The 21139-nt window shown below is 37.1% G+C and overlaps 1 protein-coding gene across 1 annotated transcript in view; it reads left to right on the forward strand.

Annotated features, from left to right (window-relative positions):
* Nucleotides 1-10748: 10748 nt before the first annotated feature.
* The window catches only part of LOC116261189 (polyribonucleotide nucleotidyltransferase 2, mitochondrial), a 29150-nt gene continuing 18759 nt past the window's right edge, over nt 10749-21139 (forward strand). The window contains 9 exon segments of the mRNA XM_031639825.2: nt 10749-10940; nt 11258-11505; nt 12561-12739; nt 14174-14329; nt 15158-15328; nt 17142-17267; nt 17348-17509; nt 17830-17949; nt 20922-21059. Of these exon segments, the coding sequence (XP_031495685.1) occupies nt 11331-11505; nt 12561-12739; nt 14174-14329; nt 15158-15328; nt 17142-17267; nt 17348-17509; nt 17830-17949; nt 20922-21059 (1227 nt within the window). The 5' untranslated portion in view covers nt 10749-10940; nt 11258-11330.

The following is a 21139-nucleotide window of genomic DNA, read 5'->3' on the forward strand; positions in this document are numbered from 1 at the left end:
ATTTCTCAGCTGGTTCAAGCCATTCAAAGTTAGTCTGGACACTTCCAAAAACTGAATTTCTTCATAGTGTCCAGCTTTGCATCACATGGAGCGATACTTGCTTATTGTATCAAAGTGACCATGAGCTGCTGTGTTTCTTCTGCAGTCCTCTGTCATAGTTGGTCCACCGTCCGACTAAGTTGGCCATTGGGAGTCCAACGTTGTCCTTCACGTTGGTCCATTGCCCAAATTTTGGTCGGCATTATATCTTTTCCTCGAAATGAATCCCCTTTTATCACCTCATCTAGCAAACTGTTCTCTCTTTGTCCTCTTCGTTGCTGCCTGACAAGCAGAACTCTACGGGTCCTTCAAGCGGCAGACAGCGCTTATTTCATCTGGGCTCTCTGAGTCTCTGTACCATGAAGGTGTCGCCCTTCAGGCATTATCAGGACTATTTCCCTCTGTTTCACAATCAATAGTTTCTGTTCACAACAGTACATGCCCATCCATTTTGATTCTACCGCACGTGCTTGCACATTGCCATTCATTAAGATGCCTCGGAATCCATAAATCTCGTTTGAGGCTTTTATTACAAGCCCTCTTGTGGCGCTCTCTGCTCATGAGCATTCATTTTCAGTAAATTGTTTCTTCTTTGTTCCACAGGAGCAATGCTGCAAGTCAATTGGGCGGCTTGCTTCCTTCTACCTCTTTTTCTAAGAGGCTCTCCAGAACTAGCAATTTCTTTTTTCCTTATTTATGGTAAAAAAGAAGGAAAATGATCCAAAAACGAGCATTTTTTTTGTCCTGAGGAACTGCGCCGACTCTGCAGAGATTCTTGGTTTGATATGGATTTGGCATCAGCCCCTGTTTGGAGGAAGGAGTGCTGAACTGTAGGGGATTGGGAATCCCCATGCCAACAAGTTCCTGAGAACTAGCCGACGACGTAATGGGAGTTGGGGGGCGCCTCGTGATTGGTGGCTTCTAGTGAATCGGATTTCTCGTCTCTCTCACAATACTGCTGCGGAGCTGCAGCTCCGCCGGCCACCCCCACCAGTCTCTTTCAATCAGTTTTAAATATTCGCTCTTACACATCGACTCGATTTAAACGGGCCGCACAGATGGATTCAATGTGCTCGAATCGCTGTAATCTGACATGGGCGTCTTTTTTTATGCGTGTTGAAAAATACTTCGCTAGTAGTTTCACAGAGATTTTGATTTCTTATTGTAATTTTTTATTCAATAATCGATTTGTATGAAATCTCTTCCTCTCTCTCTCTTTCTTCCCCGCAGGAAGAAACGTGAAGCCATGGTTGGCGTGTGGTTCTAAAGTCTTAGCTAGCAATGGCTGTCTAAAATTTTGTGGGGTGTAGCATTATTGGTTAGGTTGGCAGGTTAGTGAGTGTTAATTTTTTGGATTGTAAATGTAAACGGTAACAGTGCGACACTCTCAAAATCTTGAAGGGAAGCGACTTCCAGGAGGGCTGGGCATCGGGCCGGGCCGGGAAGGAGAGGGGAGAGGGAGAGAGAGTGAAGGAGTCGGGTTGGGCCGGCCTATCGGGCTCGGGCCAGGTTTTTCCCGGCTCGAACCCGGGTCTGATAGGACCGCTGTCGGGTCGCTCGGTCCGATGCCCATGCCTACTTCAGAGTTGGGCTCACTCTCTCTCTTTCTCTCTCCCTCTCTTTCTCTCTCTCTCTCTCTCTCTCTATATATATATATATATATATATGTTTGAAATATTTTTTTAGGTGGAACCCAATTTGCTGCCCCTAATTCAAAAAAAAGGCGCTTGACGCTGAATTAATTTCTTTATAAGAACCACTTGTTCTTGGAGACTTGGGCGACTCACATTTCTTCCATCGTCTGTTTACAAGTGAAAAAGATTCGCGTCTAATCTTTTTGGAAGAAGATGGTTTCTGTGTGGTGCGCGTGGAATACGAACAGAGTCTTGACGTGATGATGTTGTTGCTTGAAGCCGCCTTGTTGAAGGGTTTTTTGTGCAACCACTGGATCATATTGAAAGATCATCTATGCGGTTCGTTGTCTTCTTGGCAACATCAACTACCTCCGCCTACCTTGACCTAAACGGCTAAAAAAATCAATGACAGGTCGGTCTTGATGAAAGACTGTTTTGAAAGTGGCAGGTTTTTTTCTTCATAAAAGACAATTTTGAAAATAATGTTTCGTTTTATTTAACATTTTTGCCAAGAATAGACAAGACGACCAATTTCTTTTTTATTCTATAAAGTTTTTCTTCAAATAACGATTTCGACTCAAAATCCCATAGTTCAATCTTAGGTTCTCGACTGATTTTTCTCAAGTGGTAGGATGTGACCTTCGTGGCATGTCTGAAACTGTGAAAATGCATACTTTTATTATTTGGAAGAACATGTGTGTTATGTAGAGCTTTTCGAACCTGGAATGTCATCTTGTTATATGGTTCCTTTTGTGAAATAAAACTTAAGAAATCACGAGCTGCGACTAAAGAATTTAAGCAAATACTTTCGTTTAAGAGTGCAGCAGTTTTTCTTTATAATCGCGTATAAAACGACAATTAACTTTGTTTATATTCAACTTACCATGAAAATATGTTGGTTGTTATCATTTCACAACTTTTGACACGAAAACTGAGATGTACTAACGATGCAAAAGACGCGGACGAATATGTGAAACCCATTGGCTGGTCCACAAGGTATGGGAAATCTGCAGCAAACATTTGTCCCAATCAACGTTCAGCGCACCAAGCTTGACAAGAACAATATGAAAAAGTTTAGGGTTGATACTTGATTTATGGTGTAGTACCTCACTTTGAGAAGTTTGGTCTCATATCTAAAATTGAGAGAAATCTCGAATGGCTTATAATTACATTGAAACAGAAACTTTTAGGGGGCGAGTTGGGATCTGTCAGTCGAGTTGTTACAGTGGTATCAGAGTTAGTTCAATACTCTGGTTTGGAGTTCTACACATGCGGACATGTGTATCCTAAGGAGGTAGATTGTAACGCTCTATTTTGAAAAATTTAGTCATGTATTTAAGATTGAGAGAAATGTTAAGGAGTTTATAAATGAGGTTGTTAAGTGATTGACTATTATGATTTTCAGCCCTTTTAGAGTAAAAACAAAAACTGTTAGAGGGTAGGTTAAGATCCATCAGCTGGGTCGTTATTCATGGTTTTCAACTTGATACCTTTCATATACAATGCGAAGCTTCTAGACTAATGCCTTTTATTAGGTGGACATACGTTGTACTTGCATGATATGACTTTGAGAAACTATAAATTTGCAAATATCTTAAGCTATTTAGAAGCTCATTTGGATTTAAAAATCACTTTAGGCTTCCAAAACATGGCGCTTGAAGATCATTCTGTTCCCCTTCTAGAAAGTAATGAATTCACAACAAAGAAATGCATGTATTACAAATGACTGCCTATTTGAAATATGATCTTAAAAACAGGAAGCGATTGAGAAAAACAATTCCATGAAGCACTTCTGGTCGCATTCAAATGTTATTCCATGTATTGCCCAAATGCTATTAAGAAAACAGGATTTTCTTGCTTTCTCAAAAGTGTGGATTTTATTTATCAAAATAATTTTCTCTTGGTTCTTAAAAATATCTCTGCTCTGCGTGCGAGTTCTGCAAACTGCAAGTCTTCGTTCAAAAAGGCAAAGAATGTTTGGTGGGTCAATACCAGACTTAACGTGCTTCGTCTGTTCTAAAGCTTGCTTTGGAAAATTGAGCACCCAGGGTCAGTGGGAGAATTCGTGATGCAGGAGACTCGTCGAGTCTTCTTCTTCTTTTGTATGCAGATGACCAGCAATGCTATCAGTATCGGCATGAAAAGCATATCTTTTTTGAAAGCACAGAGAATCCGCTTTTCACTCTGTCTCATCGTATGAGATGAGCAGAGCTGAATCCCTCTATTCTCGTTATTAATGCAAACAAAGTAAGAACTACTTCTTTCTCTCTCTGATTGCGATGACCAAAACTTTTCAAGGGAATTCTTTTTCCCTAGTGAGCAGGAGGAAAATCTTACCACTTTGAATAAAGATTGAACTTCTTATACTTTGGCAACCAACCGTAAAAATTTGTTATTGGGATAAATTCATAAAACACTATATCGCGTTGTTGTATAACCTTTCATAAATTTGCCTTAATCTTTTATATTGGTTCATGAAACAATAACACTTGTTACAATGGGGCCATTTGAGAATAGTAATAGTGTGTTATTGTTGTATACATCTGTCCTAAAAAGTAGAAAAGATTAATGAAACACATTTTAAACTATTCGACTAATCTAACCAATTTTTTAGTTAGATGCATGAGACAGTAACATAACGTTATTATTTCCAAACAGTCCCTTAAAATTAAAATTTAAGATTGTGTTATTGTAAGCAGTGGGCTGGTGCAACGTGAGGAAAGACACGAAGTGATGTCTCTCTTTTTGCAGCTTCATATGGCAGGCGTCCCAAGAATAACAATTAAACAAAAAAAATCAGATAACCATGATTAAAATTTCAAAAAAAAAAAAGCCAAGATTATGTGTGCACACAATTGTTAACAAAAAGTGACTCATTCCCTTGTCAGTACACAAATGGAGAAAGTAAGAGTAAAGAAGAGGCATTTATTGAAAGTTGGGATATTGAAATAATTTAAAAGAACGGCCCACTTAGAAGATGCCAATATTAAAATCCACTTGTACACAAGCCTTGATAGATCTCATTTCGGTTTGTAAAACATAAAAGGAGAGACTAAGTCTAATCCATGTCACCTTATGCTATGAACCACAGTGATAAAAGAAAGAAGGAGAAACTTCGGCCTCTTCGGGTATTCCCCTCCCCAACCCATGTTATCTTATTAAAGCCATCCAACAATGGGGCCCTCAATCCAATTGAGGGCACTGACAGCTTTGACAGCAACTCATGGTGTGGTGAAGTTGTTATCTCTCAATGAAGGCATGGTGGTTGCATTCATTAGAAAATATGGCCTCAGAGTGACCTGATCCCTTGTCTCATTTAGGGGTTTAATAAATGAATGCCCTAAGGATGATTTCAAAGAAAATACTTTAAAGCAGAACCCAAATATTTTAATTTTGGTCTACACGAGCCGTTTATGTGGTTTCTTTCTTGCATCAAAATGAAAGTCAAACACCCTGAGCTCAAAACCGAAGGGTTGTTTGCCAGTTGGAACACTCTGTACACGAGTCATCATAATGAAAGTCAAACATCCTGAGCTCAAAACCGAAGGACTGTTTGGCAGTTGGAACACTATGTGAATTTTTTTTGAATCCAGTAAAATTAGGACTAAGTTAAGGCAGATTCATTGAACACTCTGTGAGTGTTCCATTTATTAAACAACCCTAAGAGATTCATTCGTTGCACAAATGAAAGTAAATAAAACCAACCACTTAGAGGTAGAGGAAACATAAGTGTTTCACATGCAACACTTATGTAATGATAAGAATATTCTCACTACTAGGTTGTTAATATAGAACCGCAACATTGTTATTGTTGTCAAACACCATTTTAGTTCTACTAGGTTGTTAATGTAATGATCATAATATTCTCACTACTCAAATAAAATGGTCTCCCCGGCATTTCACATCAGAACAACTCAAATGAAAAGGTCACATAGTTATGAGCCATAAAACGGTAAAGCAAGTGATAATTTCTACTTGTCTATCATCACATGCACTTGTGTACTAAACCACCGGCTAAGTTGTGCCAAGGAAACACCATGACTATTGAATTTTTCTTATCTTTATAGTTTTTTCTTTGCTCTAAAAAATCGATGCTTGCTCGTGTGCACAAAATAATGCAATTTATATATGCCAGTAATAATGCAATTTATATATGCCAGTGGGCTCGTCCACAAATTAAGACCTGTTTTGGCTTTTATAGGAAATTAATGCTTGTGGGACTCAAATCTTCAACCCCTAGACTAAAACGTAAAGAATTAATGTCTCGAATTTTTCTGGCTCTGCCACTTATGCTACGATTGTTAAGGTCAAGGGTGCGAAATTTAAACACGGCCAAATGAGATTGTTAATAGTTATATATATATATATATATCACTATCTTATGTCCTCAATTTGCCTCAAAACGTGACAAAGATAACATTGTAATTAACCCATAGGTGCAATTGAAAATGATCTGAAGGTTGCTCTTCTATTTCATGAAGTTGAATAGAAAAGGATGCTTGGATTAGAAATTAGAACAACTTTGTGAATGCATCCAAGTTGATGTGGACATGCATTTTCAAATTTCAAGATGAAATCCTTGCGTTAGAAATTAAGCAAAGTTCTGTGACGTTTTTTGTGGCAAGGACGAGCTTGGATGTTTTAATAATGAGGAACGCCTGACCTAACAAACATTGGATGAAATCAGTAATCCTAACATACTTAGTTAAGGTTTATTTGGGCAGTAAATAAGTTTTTAAAGTTGGTAAATAACAACTAATTAACTTTGCATATTGAACTAAATCAACAACTGAAACCATTTTCAAGTACATTTCTTAACTCGTTTTTTTTATGAACCACTTTTAGTTTCAACTGAGTAATATTAGTTTTATTATTTTTTCACACTACAAAAATTTTGATGCGATTTTCAGTTATAATATAAACCGTACGTGCATTTTCTAGAATGTGATCACAGTCAGGTGTGTGGTAAATGCTAACCGAAAAATGCAAGCGGCCTTTATACACATCTACGATGATAGACAAAATATTAATTTTGACATTGACTTTATAGATATATTAAATATAACCCACCTTCTTAACAGATCATGAAGGTAGTATTTTTTCTACCAACATCATATAAACTAATTTATCTGTCTCCGTAATTATCACAAATAATATTTCCGAAAAAAATGAAGAACAAAGGTTGGCCATTGCTGTCATTTTCTACTAATGGACAGGCATGCATGTGGAGAGAATGAATGATTTCACTCCCCACAAGAACCTGTGGGTTTGGTTCCAAACCGTGGCGCATGGCAAAGGCAATGGCGTGCAAGGTTTGAATTATTTGCTGTTCCGACGTCCACAGCAGTCGTTATCATCATCGTCACCCGCACCGCACAAGGGGTTGTCCTTGTCCCACCTCCATACTTCATGCATAATTTTTGGCAACCCAATAATTTGCGAGGTGCAGATCAAGGTCCAGACTGGAGAATAAAATTCTCTGTAGCAATCCGTCCTTCCCAACGTCTCCTATGCAGCTTGATGTGATGTATTGGGCTGCATCTCCAAGCCATCCAGAACGAACGGTTGAAAAAATAAGAAAACGAGTTGAGTCGAGTTTGAATGAGTCGAGTTTGAATGAGTTGCGAGTTCAAGTCGAGCTCGAGTGGGTTTGACTCGTTGAACGTCCCTACCTGCAAGGAGCTTTGACGGCTCTTCTCCCGTCATCGTTGATAGGGTAGAGTTCGCCCGAACTGCCAGGTAGTGTCGAACCTGCCGGTGTCAACAAGGGGATCAGCACATTAGACCACTTTGATAAGAGATGAAAACTACATGATAAGTTTGTTTTCCAAAGTGATTTGAACAAAATATGAGCATCATTGTCTACGTTTATTTATATAAATCATGTTTTATTTCAATTTATTTTTATACAAAAAGCAATATTTTCTACTCTCGAAATTTTGATGCTATAAGAATTATTCATTTTTTATTATTAAAATATTATTAAAGTATAAAACAAATTGACTAACTTAATCTATGGTTCTTAAAAAATCACTCTTAAGATGTAGTGTTAGATTACAGAAAAAAATACTTTAATATTTAATTTTAATGAGTTCGGTTTTTTATCTCATATATATATATATATATATATATATATATATATATATATGAGAAAGAAAGTGTTTGTGGGATTGTGTGCGTTGCTCTTCCTTGCTGTAGGTAAACCTCAGGACAAAGGACCGGGATAATTAGGTGGTTCATAAACGAATGTCAATGGACTGGTTTCTAATTAGATGTACCTTTTACAATGTAGGATTTATTGGATGTCCACATATTGAGATTAGAGTTTGTATGCAAATGTAAATGTAGAAAAGTTTATACCAGATCCCAATTTGAATTCCAAATTTAAAATCTGAATAGCCAATTTGAATCAGACTTAAATTCACAACTGAATCCAAATATGACTTTTACATATGCAACTGAATCCAACCCATGTTATTACAAATAGAACACAAACTTTCAAAATGTGTGAATATTCGATATAAGATATTTATTTAAAATTAAATACGAATGAACATAAACAGATATTTATTTAACACCAAATCTGATTGGACGTCATCTTATAAATCCAAATCTGATACGATTTCTCAAGCAGATATGAAGTTTCTTTCGTATATTACGCTTTTGAATTCCAAGTCAACTGGATTTCCAATCCTAATATGATCCACCACATCCCTACCTGTCTACATATACATTAACACTCCTCAATGCCTGCCACCCCTTCTTGAGTGTGCCTGGACCCCTAGAGTTTAGACAACCAACCTGAAATTTTGGTTTTTAGATTGGATCTAAGTTAATAAAGTTAGATTTTTAGATTGGATCTACGTTAACATAATCTTTTTTTTTTTTTTTTTTACACATGATGTTCATGAATTTTTTTACCAATCATATACATTTGAGTAGGGGTGAACACCAACTGAGTCGAGCTCGAGTTCAGTCAGCTCAAGCTCGGCTTGAGCTCGAGAATAGCTCAACGGAAGCAGCTCGAGCTCGACTTGGCAGTTATGTGTTGAGTTTGAGTTCGAGCTTGACTTGGCAGTTATGTGTTGAGTCCGAGTTCGAGCTCGACTTGATTAAGGTTCGACAAACTCGTTTGAATAGAATTGATATTCATCATTACGTGATGAGCTTGACTCGATTAAGGCTCGACAAACTCGTTTAAATAAAATTGATATTCATCGTCACGTGTTGAACTCGAGTTTGACTCGATTAAAGCTCGAGCTCAACTCGGCAGTTACGTGTTGAACTCGAACTCAACTCAATTGTTTGAAAGAGTGACTCATGAACTCGAGCTCGACTCGTTAAACAAATGACTCGGCTCGAACTTGTTCACGAGCTGAGCTTTAATGAGTCGAGTAGCTTGACTCGTTATTCACCCCTAGATTCGAGTGCGCCTTAAGACAATAGAGGGCCGTCCACGAGAACGGTTTCTTCAATATCTTTGGAGTCCAACCTCCAATTATGGGCCTTCTAGTCCCTCATCATCTTCCTGGCCTCCAAAAAAAGATCTCCGGCCAGAATCAAGGCGTACGCAGTTTCCCCGATTGGTTTCTACCGTTCAACAGCTCCGGCGGCCACCAAGATTCAGAAACCCTAATTTCCGGTTGGAATTCTGTCGAGGCATCATGGATGTCTCTCCACATTAGGGACAATTTTATGCCAAATCAAGTTACTTGCATGCAAAAAATTCCCTCCTTATTGTTTAAAACATATTTATGTATAGTATTCAGCTCTATAGTTTTTTATGTACAAATACATATGCAAATGTTTTATTGTTGTCAGTATTGAACACTTAATAGTTAGAGCTTCCGTTTTTCAAGAGATTAACAGTCTAAACGAATCTACGGTTATTCTGTTTAACATAAGCTTTTAAATAATGAGTTATGTGGGGTGTATTTTCCACCTATCTACGCCTCTGCAGTGGCTTAGCAACATGGTGACAGGTATGGACAGTTGTTTACACTAGTCTCTTAAAAGTTCTTTATTTTTAAATAAAAATCTTAAATATTTATCTTGATATATATATATATATATATATATAAAAGTGCTCTATATTTGAGTATTTTTAAACAAGTGCATCTCTAACCAATTTTTTGGACTCCACGACTGCACCGTTGATGTGTAGTCATCTCCATCTCTTCCAGTCTATGCAGAGACATTGTGAGTTCATCATGAATTATGGAGACCTTTATAAATGTGGTGAAATGATGGAATACATCAAGTGGGCATGATCAAACACACACAGATTGCATCGGGTGGTGTGCTGTGAGGATTTATCCTTTTAAGCCTCCATACACATTTGTTAAAGACTGTGTATTCTTGTTATGTAACACGTTGTGACTTTATGTCAAACGTTAAATTGTTCAATTTTAAAACAATATCCATAATAACACAATGTTTTAGAAAGCAATAACTTTGTATTGTTGGAACAAGTGTTTTTCGAACATTCATTTTTAGAATACAGCGTTATTCTTGTCAAATAGCTCCGTGCCATAAATTAGAAAATAGACTTTACTGTTCCTAATTTTCTTAAAACAAGCCAGCCTCTTTTATTAAATGGATTTACTTTCAAAATGCCATCACCATTTGTTCGTTTCGATGATAAAAAAATGAATTTGATAAGAATTTATTTTTGACAAGACCTTAAAAAAAGAAGTGAATAATCTGGCAACCCCGCGTGATTAAAAAAAAATTCTCATCGTATCACAAAAGCAAAGTTTTTCAAGATTATTGAACAAATCAATTTTTTAAAAAACTAGTTTTCATAAAATTCGAGTTCATCACCCAAACGCTACCAAGTCAAGCGAGGTGGTGCAATGATATAAATATTTGTTCATCCTTTGAAAAATTGTCGAACGATGAGGTGAGGCGATACTAGATTTCGGTGCGTATCACAAATTCCACAAACTTATTTTGAATAAAAACCTTGACATCCGCCCGCTGATCTACGTGATGAACGGTGGACATTGAAAATCACCATTAAATGGTGAGATGCAGTATCACCTGGCTGGAGACGTAGACCCCCCGCCCTTTCTCCTCGTTCAGTCTCTTAAGCGCCGACCCGCCTTTTCTTTCTCCATTTCGAGAGAGAGTGAGAGTGAACCAAATGATGTCGCGGGAAGGAAGCACGTTTCACGTTTCGTTCTCTGAGAGAATCATTGCCATCGACGTCGTCCGCCTTCCTCTCGAGGAGTTCCGATGAAGCCGCCTTTCGTGTTTGCGTCAAAGGCACGAGAACTTCTTCCTATTCCTAGGGTTTTCTTCTTCTTCTTCTCTTTCTCCCCGTAGGTTTTTCCATTTTCGGTTCCCCCTGAACCTCCTGTTCTACTTGGCATGCTCTCCTGTTCTTTTTTTTTTTATGTTCATTTTGAGGAGAGTATGTTAGAGAATCAGGGTTTCTGCTTCTTTGATTCTTTTGGCGGCTCCGCTTTAGGTGAATTGCCCTTTCAGTTAAATTGATTGTTGGTAGGATGTTTGTTTGAAGGTTTTCTTAGGAGGGTGGGTTCGAAAAACTAACCGCGTGTATTGGCTTGCTGTGCTTTCAGTATAATCAGAAACGGCTGTAGTAGCTATTAGAGTGATCCTTGAGTCCTGACTGTGGAAAGAGGACGTGCAGAGATGTCACAGTGTAGCTTCCTAAGGTTTCGGAAGGCGCTTCGGCACCTACATTGCAAAGATTTCTGGGCAGCTCGTCCCCATCGTTTGGGACTCGCCAGTTATAGCTTCTGTAGTGCTTCTGAAGCAGTTACTCAGGTTTCGGTAGCGGAACCGTCGTCATGGCGTCATTTGCCTGGTTAGTTAATTGTTTTTCTGCAGTTTCGTTTTGCATCATATCTGTATTTGTTTTTGGAATGGCTACATTCCAAGAATTGAGTGTATATTTAGTTCATTAATGCCTGTGGATTGATTGGTCGAGGTAGTTATAATTGTTTTGTCGTTGTGAACTTGTTTCTCTGTTTTTTGCTGGTGCTGTATGGCATAAGGACAGCATCATGTAGATATAAAATGAATTAGTTTGTTAATAGCAGTTCATCCAATATTTGAATGGTAATAATAAGTTCAGTGCATGAAGTCATGCCTTGTACTGTTATTAGGCTGTTGGGAAGTCCAAGTCACAACAATGAGGCTATAGGATTTTTTTTTTAATTCATGTCCTATATAGAACTAAACCTATTAGCATTCGATCATGTGGTCGCTGTTATGGTGCCTGGATGGTTCAGGAGGGTTGAAGTGGTTATAGTCAATGTTGTAAATCATAATTACGATTGACAACTGCTGGTCATATATGATAACCATAACGGTGAAAAACTTTCCAACTTGTCTAATATGGAGGAGGCTTCTAATTCATTGCAGAAATATTTGCGACGGCATAGGTTTGTCTTATCCTTGGCATGCTAGAACTAAGGGATTTATAAAGTAATTGCATCTTTTTAGAACAGAATATCATGGCAATATCTCTCTCGGTAGCTGCTGCTGTTTTGAATTTGGATTATGCTGAACCTCGGCCATCTGGATCCTGAATTATGAGAATTTTGCATATTCTAGTACTGCACCTTATGCAAAAAATCCCCCGAGAAAATGCAAAAGATGTAGGACTGACTTCACCTAGTCTGCGCCACACTGAATTGAACCAACGGAACTAAAAATAAATGCATGATAGAATCATATTTTGCTGATTGTTCTGCACCATGCAACTACTGTCTTTTGACCAAATATATGGGTGCCTCAACTTTCTCATCATGTTGTATGGCTAGAAATCAATGTCATTTATGTGGAATTTATTTTCACATTTTCCTGCAAAACATTGTACACTACACTGTATGCCTGTTATTTCTTGTTATTTTTCAGACATTGGTGATGTGTATTCTGAAGGAGTCGAGGTAGGATCTCGTCTTATCACCTTTGAAACCGGAAAACTTGCCAGGTTTGCTGCTGGCGCTGTTGTGTTAGGGATAAAAGAGACAAAGGTGCTGTCTACTGTCGTATCAGCAGAGGGAGATGGAACCCGTGATTTCTTGCCTTTAACTGTATGATTCTATTGATTCTACATGATTAATCTGTGTCTTCATTATATTTGTTCCAACTTTCCATCATTTGGATATTAATAACATATTTGTGTACTTGTTCTATAAATTGCTTATATATTTCTTACTAATATCATGTTATTAAGTTTCTGTCTGCTATTAGTAGCATATCTCTTCAATCTATCTAGCATAAGTGTGCCTTATGGAGGCCAAGAGAGTTTGGAGCTTAAGTATCAGTTATATATTTAAATCAAGAAGAATTTATTGTGTGCGTTTTTTTTAAGCAAATTTCTGAAGGGACCCCTTTTTTGCTAGTTTTTTGAAGTGCTAAATTCTGATTCAACCCTTAAGCTGACCTGCAAGTTCCCCAAGATACAGATTAGGAGTAACCAAGATGATTTTCTCACTGTGGCCATCAGAAGCAATAAGTAAATGAATAAATAGATAAAATAAACTATGGGTCTACCTCCTGTCCATTATTGTCTACCACTCTTCATGCCACCAAACGTTGACACTATTAATGCCTAACCTAGCTCAGGTTTCTTGTTTAGCCCTTGCTTTTCACTGAATGCCTCATATGGCACACCTACATCTGAAAGGGTCTTCAGATATAATCGTTGGGTAGGGCCGGTAATTGGTTAGCATGTACCTTGAGACTCAAATGGATGGAGCTGCTCAGCAGCTCCTCATAAGTTATACATTGACTTTCTTGCGTTCTTATTCCCTCTAACAATAATATAAGCATAAGCAACTTAAATAAGTCTCTAATTTTCATTAAGATGCAAAATTTTGGGTTAAATTTATTGAATATTGATGCTTGCTGAAGTGCAGAATAGTCATTTAAAACATGGGTTTCACAGTGAGTCAAAACTCAAAAGGGACTATCCCTGTGACACAGGTTTCACTCCTTATCCTTGCCAAAGGAAAAGAAGGTTAAAAATCAGACTGTTTCCCCCTCCTCGACAATCAAGAACCAAAGTGCAATGGACATGGTTAAGTATAGATGTATTTAGTTGTTTCAAACTTTCAAGAGTACCCATGCTCGTGTTTATCTCATCTTTCATGTTGTCACTTGGGTGGGCCGCACCCTGAGCAAGATTCAAACTGTTGATACCTTCCTGTTAATGGTCGCTTTGCTGGAAATATGTATATTTGTGTGTGTGTGTTTAAGTATGAAGAGTGAGAAAGGGATGAAAGTAATGTATTTTATTACTTTTCGTCTTGCCATCTTGTGTTGATAAGTGAAAAGCTAAATTACTTTGTTATTCTAAAATGATTTAGAAACTAAATGCCCAAAGGCCATGAAAACATGGTAAAAATCCTTTATTGATTCTTCTATGAAAAACAAGTATCCTGTTATAATGGTGAATGATTCAGCATTTGCATAGTGTGATGCCATGAAAATGTTTACATTGTTGATTGTTTTTTCATCTAAAGGTTGACTACCGGGAAAAACAATATGCTCAAGGAAAAATTCCTAATACATTCATGAGAAGAGAAGGTGCACCAAAAGAGCGAGAACTCTTATGCGGCCGAGTCATAGATCGATCAATCAGACCTCTATTTCCTAAAGGCTTCTTCCATGAAGTTCAGGTTAGTTTCCTTTATTCGTCTTCTGTATAAATAGCCGGGGTGTGAGAAAGAATAAGAGTGTATGTTTACTCTCCCTCTCTATAAACACACACACACACACACACACACATACACCATCAGCCAGCCTATGGTTGGTGGATCATTTTGGGTGTGTGTGTGTGTGTTTTTTTGAGTTCTCTTCTTATACTTCACTCTACTTTATGTTTCGTAGAAAAAAAATCATGATTCTTAGCCCAAGAAATTGTGAGCTCTCTTTGATTTTCTTTGTTATGGATTGGGATCCTGTGGTTTGAAGCTTGTTACTTGTTACATAGTCATGTAGACGAACATCCTTGAAATTGATTTGGCCATCTGTTTACAGCGTCAAATGGTTTTGGACTACGGGAAACAGAGGCACATAATACTTGAGGCATGTAATCACTATATGTATGTTGGATACACATGCAGACTAACATAGGTGGTTGGAGAACACTACACAAAATTTTCATCTTTCTCTTTTTCCTAAAATTATTAGTGTGTAATCTCTGCATTTCTTTGGAAGGATCAGCTTTGGGGCCATCATATCTGATAGATGCATAAATATTGTAAAGCATCTAGTACCCAATTGGCTATATCTTTTTATGGTTTCAAATTAGAAATCATGTTTTTTTTTTCATTAGAGAAATGTACCAACATTAATTTCCCAGTGTTCAGCAAAGAATAATAGTTTTCTTTTTTTTTTTTTTCTTTTTTTGTTTTGGGATCACTAGATAGATTTTTTTATATAATTCATTTTGGATTTTAGAGAGAGGGAGACAATTGCTTTATGTGACTGTTGCTGTTTTGTAGGTGATGGCCAATGTTATTTCTTCTGATGGTGAGCAAGATCCAGATGTGATGGCTGCTAATGCATCGTCTGCTGCTTTAATGATATCAGATATACCTTGGTGTGGTCCGATTGGAGTAGTGCGTGTTGGGAGGATTGACGGAAAACTGGTTATTAACCCAGACATGGATGAGGTAATTCTTAACTATCCATATATGAAGCATGGAATCACATGGAAACAATCAGCCATATTATTTCAAGTTCTGATATGCCTGTGAACTTTTGCATCCCTGTCCTTCTTCAGTTTGTTAAGACTGTCAATATGTTGCACTAATTTATAGTTATGTTTGGTGAAACTTTTATGTGCCTTTTGAAAGAGATTTGATGTTTCTTGAGATTGTGAAGAATCTATACTGAGATGGTGACCTGGATCTGGACGGCCTAGATCCGGTTTGCACAAATATCCTCCTCTAAATTTTTGTGGTCTCTCACTATGGACAACTTTGTCTTCAACGTCCAAAACCTCCACTTTGTCAAACATTTTGTATAAAGACGGATAAGAAGATCTGAATAGTTTGAGCAACAAAAGAAAATTAAAAAAAAATATAAATATATAAAGGAAAGGTGGAAGATTAAAATAAAAGGAGTATCTTGGAAAGAAGGTATAAAGAACTGAATGGGCATCAAGATTTACTGATTCTTTAGCTGATCATGGCTTTGACCATGATAATTGAGAAATATGTGGCAGAGATATTCTGTGGAGAACTGAAGGAGAACAGATTCTTTGGGGGCTGTAATGAGTCACAATTCACAAATCTGATTGAGTAGAATGGATGTTGCATTGACACTGATATGAATGTCAAATGTGAAATAGGTGCATTGTTGGAACACTTGATGGTGCTTTATCCTAAGGAAACTCTCTCTCTCTCTCTCTCTATATATATATATATATATATATATATATATATATATATATTTGTGTGTGTGGAGAGTCTGGAGACAGAAAGTTTATTACTCTTATGTGCTTAATGTCAACAAGATCTTAAGGTTCTATTTCCAAGTCCTTTACAACTTCAAATGTAAATGAGCTTTTAACTGTGTTACACATGAGATATTTGGTATTGGACACTCTGGGTATGACACACTTAGGGGTTCTGCACACACAACATGTAGATACTTCTATATTCAAAAAGCTGCAGTGTTTATGAAATGTCAGTGTCCAAAAGTGTCCAACTACCACCTTAGCGGCTCAGCCTTGAGAAGTATCAATGCGCCAATGTATCAACACATTTGGCAGGAGATAAGACGTATCTTCAAGTTCAAACATGCCTCTCTTATCAATGTACCCTAATCACATTTTTACATCTTTAGTTGTCGTCTGGATTAATTAGAAGCGGATCCAATCTTGACCACAAGACATGCCTCTTGTGACAATGTACCTCACATTTGTACATTTCTGGTTGTCATCTGGATTAATCCAGAATCAGATCAAGTCTGTAGATTCTGGACCACATTTCCTGTGATATATATGATGTGGCTACTGTTTTTCTGATTTAGAATATGATGTAGATTGTAAGGTGATGGTGCAGCTCCGAAGGTTTATTTGGCAAAGAAGGCCATGTCATGTTCTGCGGCTGTGAATAAAAATGTGGCAGATGCTGTTAAAACTGCTATCCAGAGTTTCAGTTCTCTTCTAGTCACCTTTAGGCTGGACAAAACTATTGGAGAAATTGATAGGTTGATTTGAGAAATCGGTGGATCCGAGCCTCTTTTGGCAAGATGATGCATATTTGAGAATGATTTTAGCTACATAAATTTAGAATATGTTTCGTCGTGTTGGTTGACATATCAATGAATAGGCCCTTTTGAATCCTCTACGGCAGTGCTAGCTTGATCAATGTGGTGATTGCATTATTTATGCCTATTCTAATTTGCTAATGTTTCTTTCCACATGTAGGCTGGTCTCTGTATCTTATGATTTTTCTTTTTTGCTTTGTATTGTTCCAGCTTAGCTTAAGTGATCTCAACCTAGTATACTCATGTACACGTGACAAGACATTGATGATAGAAACCCAGGCTCGGGAGATCTCAAATCAAGATTTGATTGATGCTCTGCATTTAGCACATGCGGAGGTGGGAGACTTGCTCTTGGGAACATCATTGCTGTTAGACTGAATCTTATGCTAATGAACTTTGATATTCTGATATATCAGGCTAACAAATTGATTGATCCCCAAATAAGACTTGCCAATAAGGTGAAGAATCAGAAGAAGGCTTTCAAGCTGTTCACCATAATGGATGGTACACTTGAGAAAATCAGAAACTTGTCGCAAGCATCTATCGAGAAAGTTTTTGCTGACCCAACATATGGCAAGGTGGTCTGTTTACTATTATTGATTTTTAATGACTCTACTTTTGTTAATTTATTTAATCCTGTGCCTAATATGTGATTGTTGTTTTAGCATCATCCTTGTTGTCATCGCCATATTTGACTAGCTCTTTATCTATTCCATGATCCTTTTTCTATCGAGTTGTAGATTAATATGCTCCTTCAAGGCTATACCTTGATTATGTAGTGGTAGAAGTATGTTAACGTTGGTCTAAATGATGAGATGTATATTTGCTTATTAGTTTTATATTCAGTTAGTTACTAGGTCAGCATTGGCTTATGCATGAATTTGTTCCTTACTGACAGTTTGAGCGTGGAAAAGCTCTGAATAAGATTACAGATGATGTGAAGAAGATACTCGAGGAAGAAGCTGATGAAGAGAGCCTAAAAGTTCTGCCAAGGGCAATTGACACAGTCCGTAAAATGGTAGCTTTTACAGATATCCCTGTTTTGTACACTGCAGTTACACATCTGATGATGGAGGTTTCTCGTTTTCATTAGTTTTATGGAAATGCTTGTTGTATTTATTGATTTTTCATTATCAAGTAATACTAGGTCTGCACAATTAATGATTTAATTACTTCATCTGAAATGTTGGGGCCTTACTCCCCTTTGGAAGTTACCACAGCCCATTTTCCTCATTCCTGACTAAAATTGTCAGACTGGGAAGCATAAGCAAGAAGTCCATATGCAACATGGAAGCAGAAAGCGAGGCATTTAAGAAAATTTCCAATCGAGAAGCTACAGGTCCACAGGTGGCTTAAAAACTTGGTACTAAATTTTGCATTTCATACAAAAGAGATTAGGTGTTACTAATTATATCAAAGTATAATGTCATAATATATTTTCATTTAAGACAAATGAAAATTAGCCAGTTCTATTTGTAAATTTCATCCTTTTATTATCAATAAGTTAGTGCTAGCTAAAGGAGACATGCTTATCAGTGTGCCGACTTGGAAAGGTACTTCCACCTTCGGACAACAAAATTCCTGAAAGAAAATGACACTTTGGTTTTGGGCATAATCTCATGGAAATGGGGTTTGTCTGTGACCTGAAAAAGGGGCCCAATATGTGGACGGACTTGCGAAGATTAGTGTTGTCTCATTTTCAAAATAAAATTTTGTCATGAAACAACCAGTAAAGTACATTTGGCATCTTGGCTATAATCCAAGCTTGGCGCTCAAGCTGGTTGCTTAATAGGTATAGGAGTCGAGATAGAAAGGAGGATGGGCAGGTAAGTTGCTAATAGATGCAGAGTGTGTGCAGCCAGAGAGAAACAGTAATCAATCTTTTTATCATGAGTTTGCCAGATCAGTTTGGTCTTGTATTGCAATGTTTTTATGGTAGAAGGACGATCCCTAAGGAAACCTAGTGAATTAAGTTTGAGAGGTGGAATTTTTACAAAATCCTCTAATTTGTCTACCAATGCCATGTGGTTGAATGCATTCACACCATGTATCAAATTTCTCCATATGTAGATGTGTCTATGTTGATAAGGAGGCTAACGTTATTGCAAATAGTTTGTCTAGATTAAGCATGGTGGTTGGAAATCAACTGTGGGAAACCTAACCTCTAATGCATTTCCTTCTTCGTTTCATTTTGAAAGGTCCTTGCACTTTTTTGTTTATCTTCTATAAGAGCCTTTTTTTTTTTTTTTAAACTGCTGTCTGGGTTCTGTCTAACCACATTTCGCCAATCCACCCAAGACAATAAACCCTAAAAGACATAGTTACTGATTTAGGAGAAGTATATGGGGTGTATGAAAGAGCATAGGAGGAGCATGGGAAAATACAATAGAAAGTGAAGGAACATGAGGGATGCATGATAGGAATCATAAGAACAGCTAATAAGCTTGAATTTGGTTCTTTATGTTGAAGAAGTGAGGAACACCTTACTTTCAAGTGAGCTTTCCTCCTATATCCAGTACCTTGATCTTAACCAAGCTTCGAAAACAAAGGACTTGGGATGTCGGTGTATTTTGCAAATGTTAGTATTTTTTTCCCCCATCTCACTGATCCTCTCTGTATTTCTCTCACTGTTTGGCTATGATTTGGGTAGAAAAGGATGGATGAGTATGGTGCTTCCCAGGTCTGAACTTCTCTGTATGTGGTAGCAAATTGTAGTTTAAGATCCTTGCCTGATTAGTAGGCTGTGTTCATAAGAAGGTAGGTATGGTGCTTTTTGACTCTGTGGATGTTATCTTAGTGAATCCTAACATATTGATGATTATGACAATGATTATTAATATGGTGATATGGGAGTTAGGTGCTCTTCGATTTCAGTATTTTTCATAACTCATAGGGAAGTTCTTATTTATGCAAGTACTTTGTGCAGAGAAATGCATTTCAACTCTCAAATGAACTGAATTGCTTATAGGAATTCTATTCATCTTGGTCATATGAGGCACGGGTCTCTTTTAGTTATAACTATCTTAAAGTACAATAATGTAAGGAAAAAAGTGTTTCCAATCTGGAAAATCTTTAAATCCCATACATAATGAAAAATTAGCTTACTAGGCATTATGAGAGCAAGAAAATTTTCAGAATGGAACTTAAGTAAATACTTGGTTTGCCAAATGAAATATATTCCATCAAACAAGATGGAAAATTATATTTAACAGATAGTATTTTCTATGTGCATTTTAGTTAGAATCAGAGGAAACCAATAACTATGAAGTGTATGAACTATAGCCTGCAAAATGAAGAGGATAAAAACCTATATATTGGTCAAAACAGCACCTGAGCACCAACTAAGCTCCCTAAGTTCATGTTTGGTGCCTAGGTGCCAAGGCACCAACCAGATATGAATCGTCAAATTTTTTTTTTTTTGGCATTTTATTTGAAAAAACAACATAACATGTGGGATTTTGTAGTTGTTTTTCTCACAAGTAATTTGTTATTCCTTTTTCACTTTTAGCGTTACTTTACATTTTTAACCTCTTTTCTTGTATTTTTTGATTGTCAACGAAGGCTAGATCTAGTCCCATGTAGATCTAAGACTTTGCTTTGAGATGCTTGTTTACCTAGCAACTTGGTCACATTTTTAACTGTTTGACCAAAAAATGCAATTATTATCCTTGAATAGTGTGCAACTCTCTGAAATGAAACACGTGATGGAAGTGCACTTTACTGATAATACGATTCATAATTTGACTTTTTAATGGCTTGGCTAAAACAATTTTTTGTCATGTTGATTCGTCAAGTACTTGAGCAATGGAGTTTATTTGTGAACAATAATCTCATGGAAAGCTGACTGTTGAAGTATCTGTTATATGAGACTGAACCCTGTGTTCCGGATCTAATCTATGTTTTCAAATTTCATGAGTATAGCAATTGTTTAATTTACCTATCTACTTGTTGGTTTTATAAATTAACAGAATTTGTTCGCTTTGATTTCAGGTTGTTCGTCAAAGAATTTTTGAGGAAGGTAAAAGGGTTGACGGCAGACAACTCGATGAAGTTCGGCCTTTGTATTGTGAAGCTGGCCCATTTCCAGCCCTGCATGGGTCTTCAATATTTTCACGTGGAAATACTCAGGTATATCCCATCCATTAGTTACATATTGAAAACTGAAAATTTTTGTGTCAGTAAACTACTTTTTTTTGGCCGTTTGAAAT

The sequence above is a fragment of the Nymphaea colorata genome, chromosome 9 (assembly GCF_008831285.2).
Source record: "Nymphaea colorata isolate Beijing-Zhang1983 chromosome 9, ASM883128v2, whole genome shotgun sequence".
In the NCBI taxonomy this organism is placed as follows: Eukaryota; Viridiplantae; Streptophyta; class Magnoliopsida; order Nymphaeales; family Nymphaeaceae; genus Nymphaea; species Nymphaea colorata.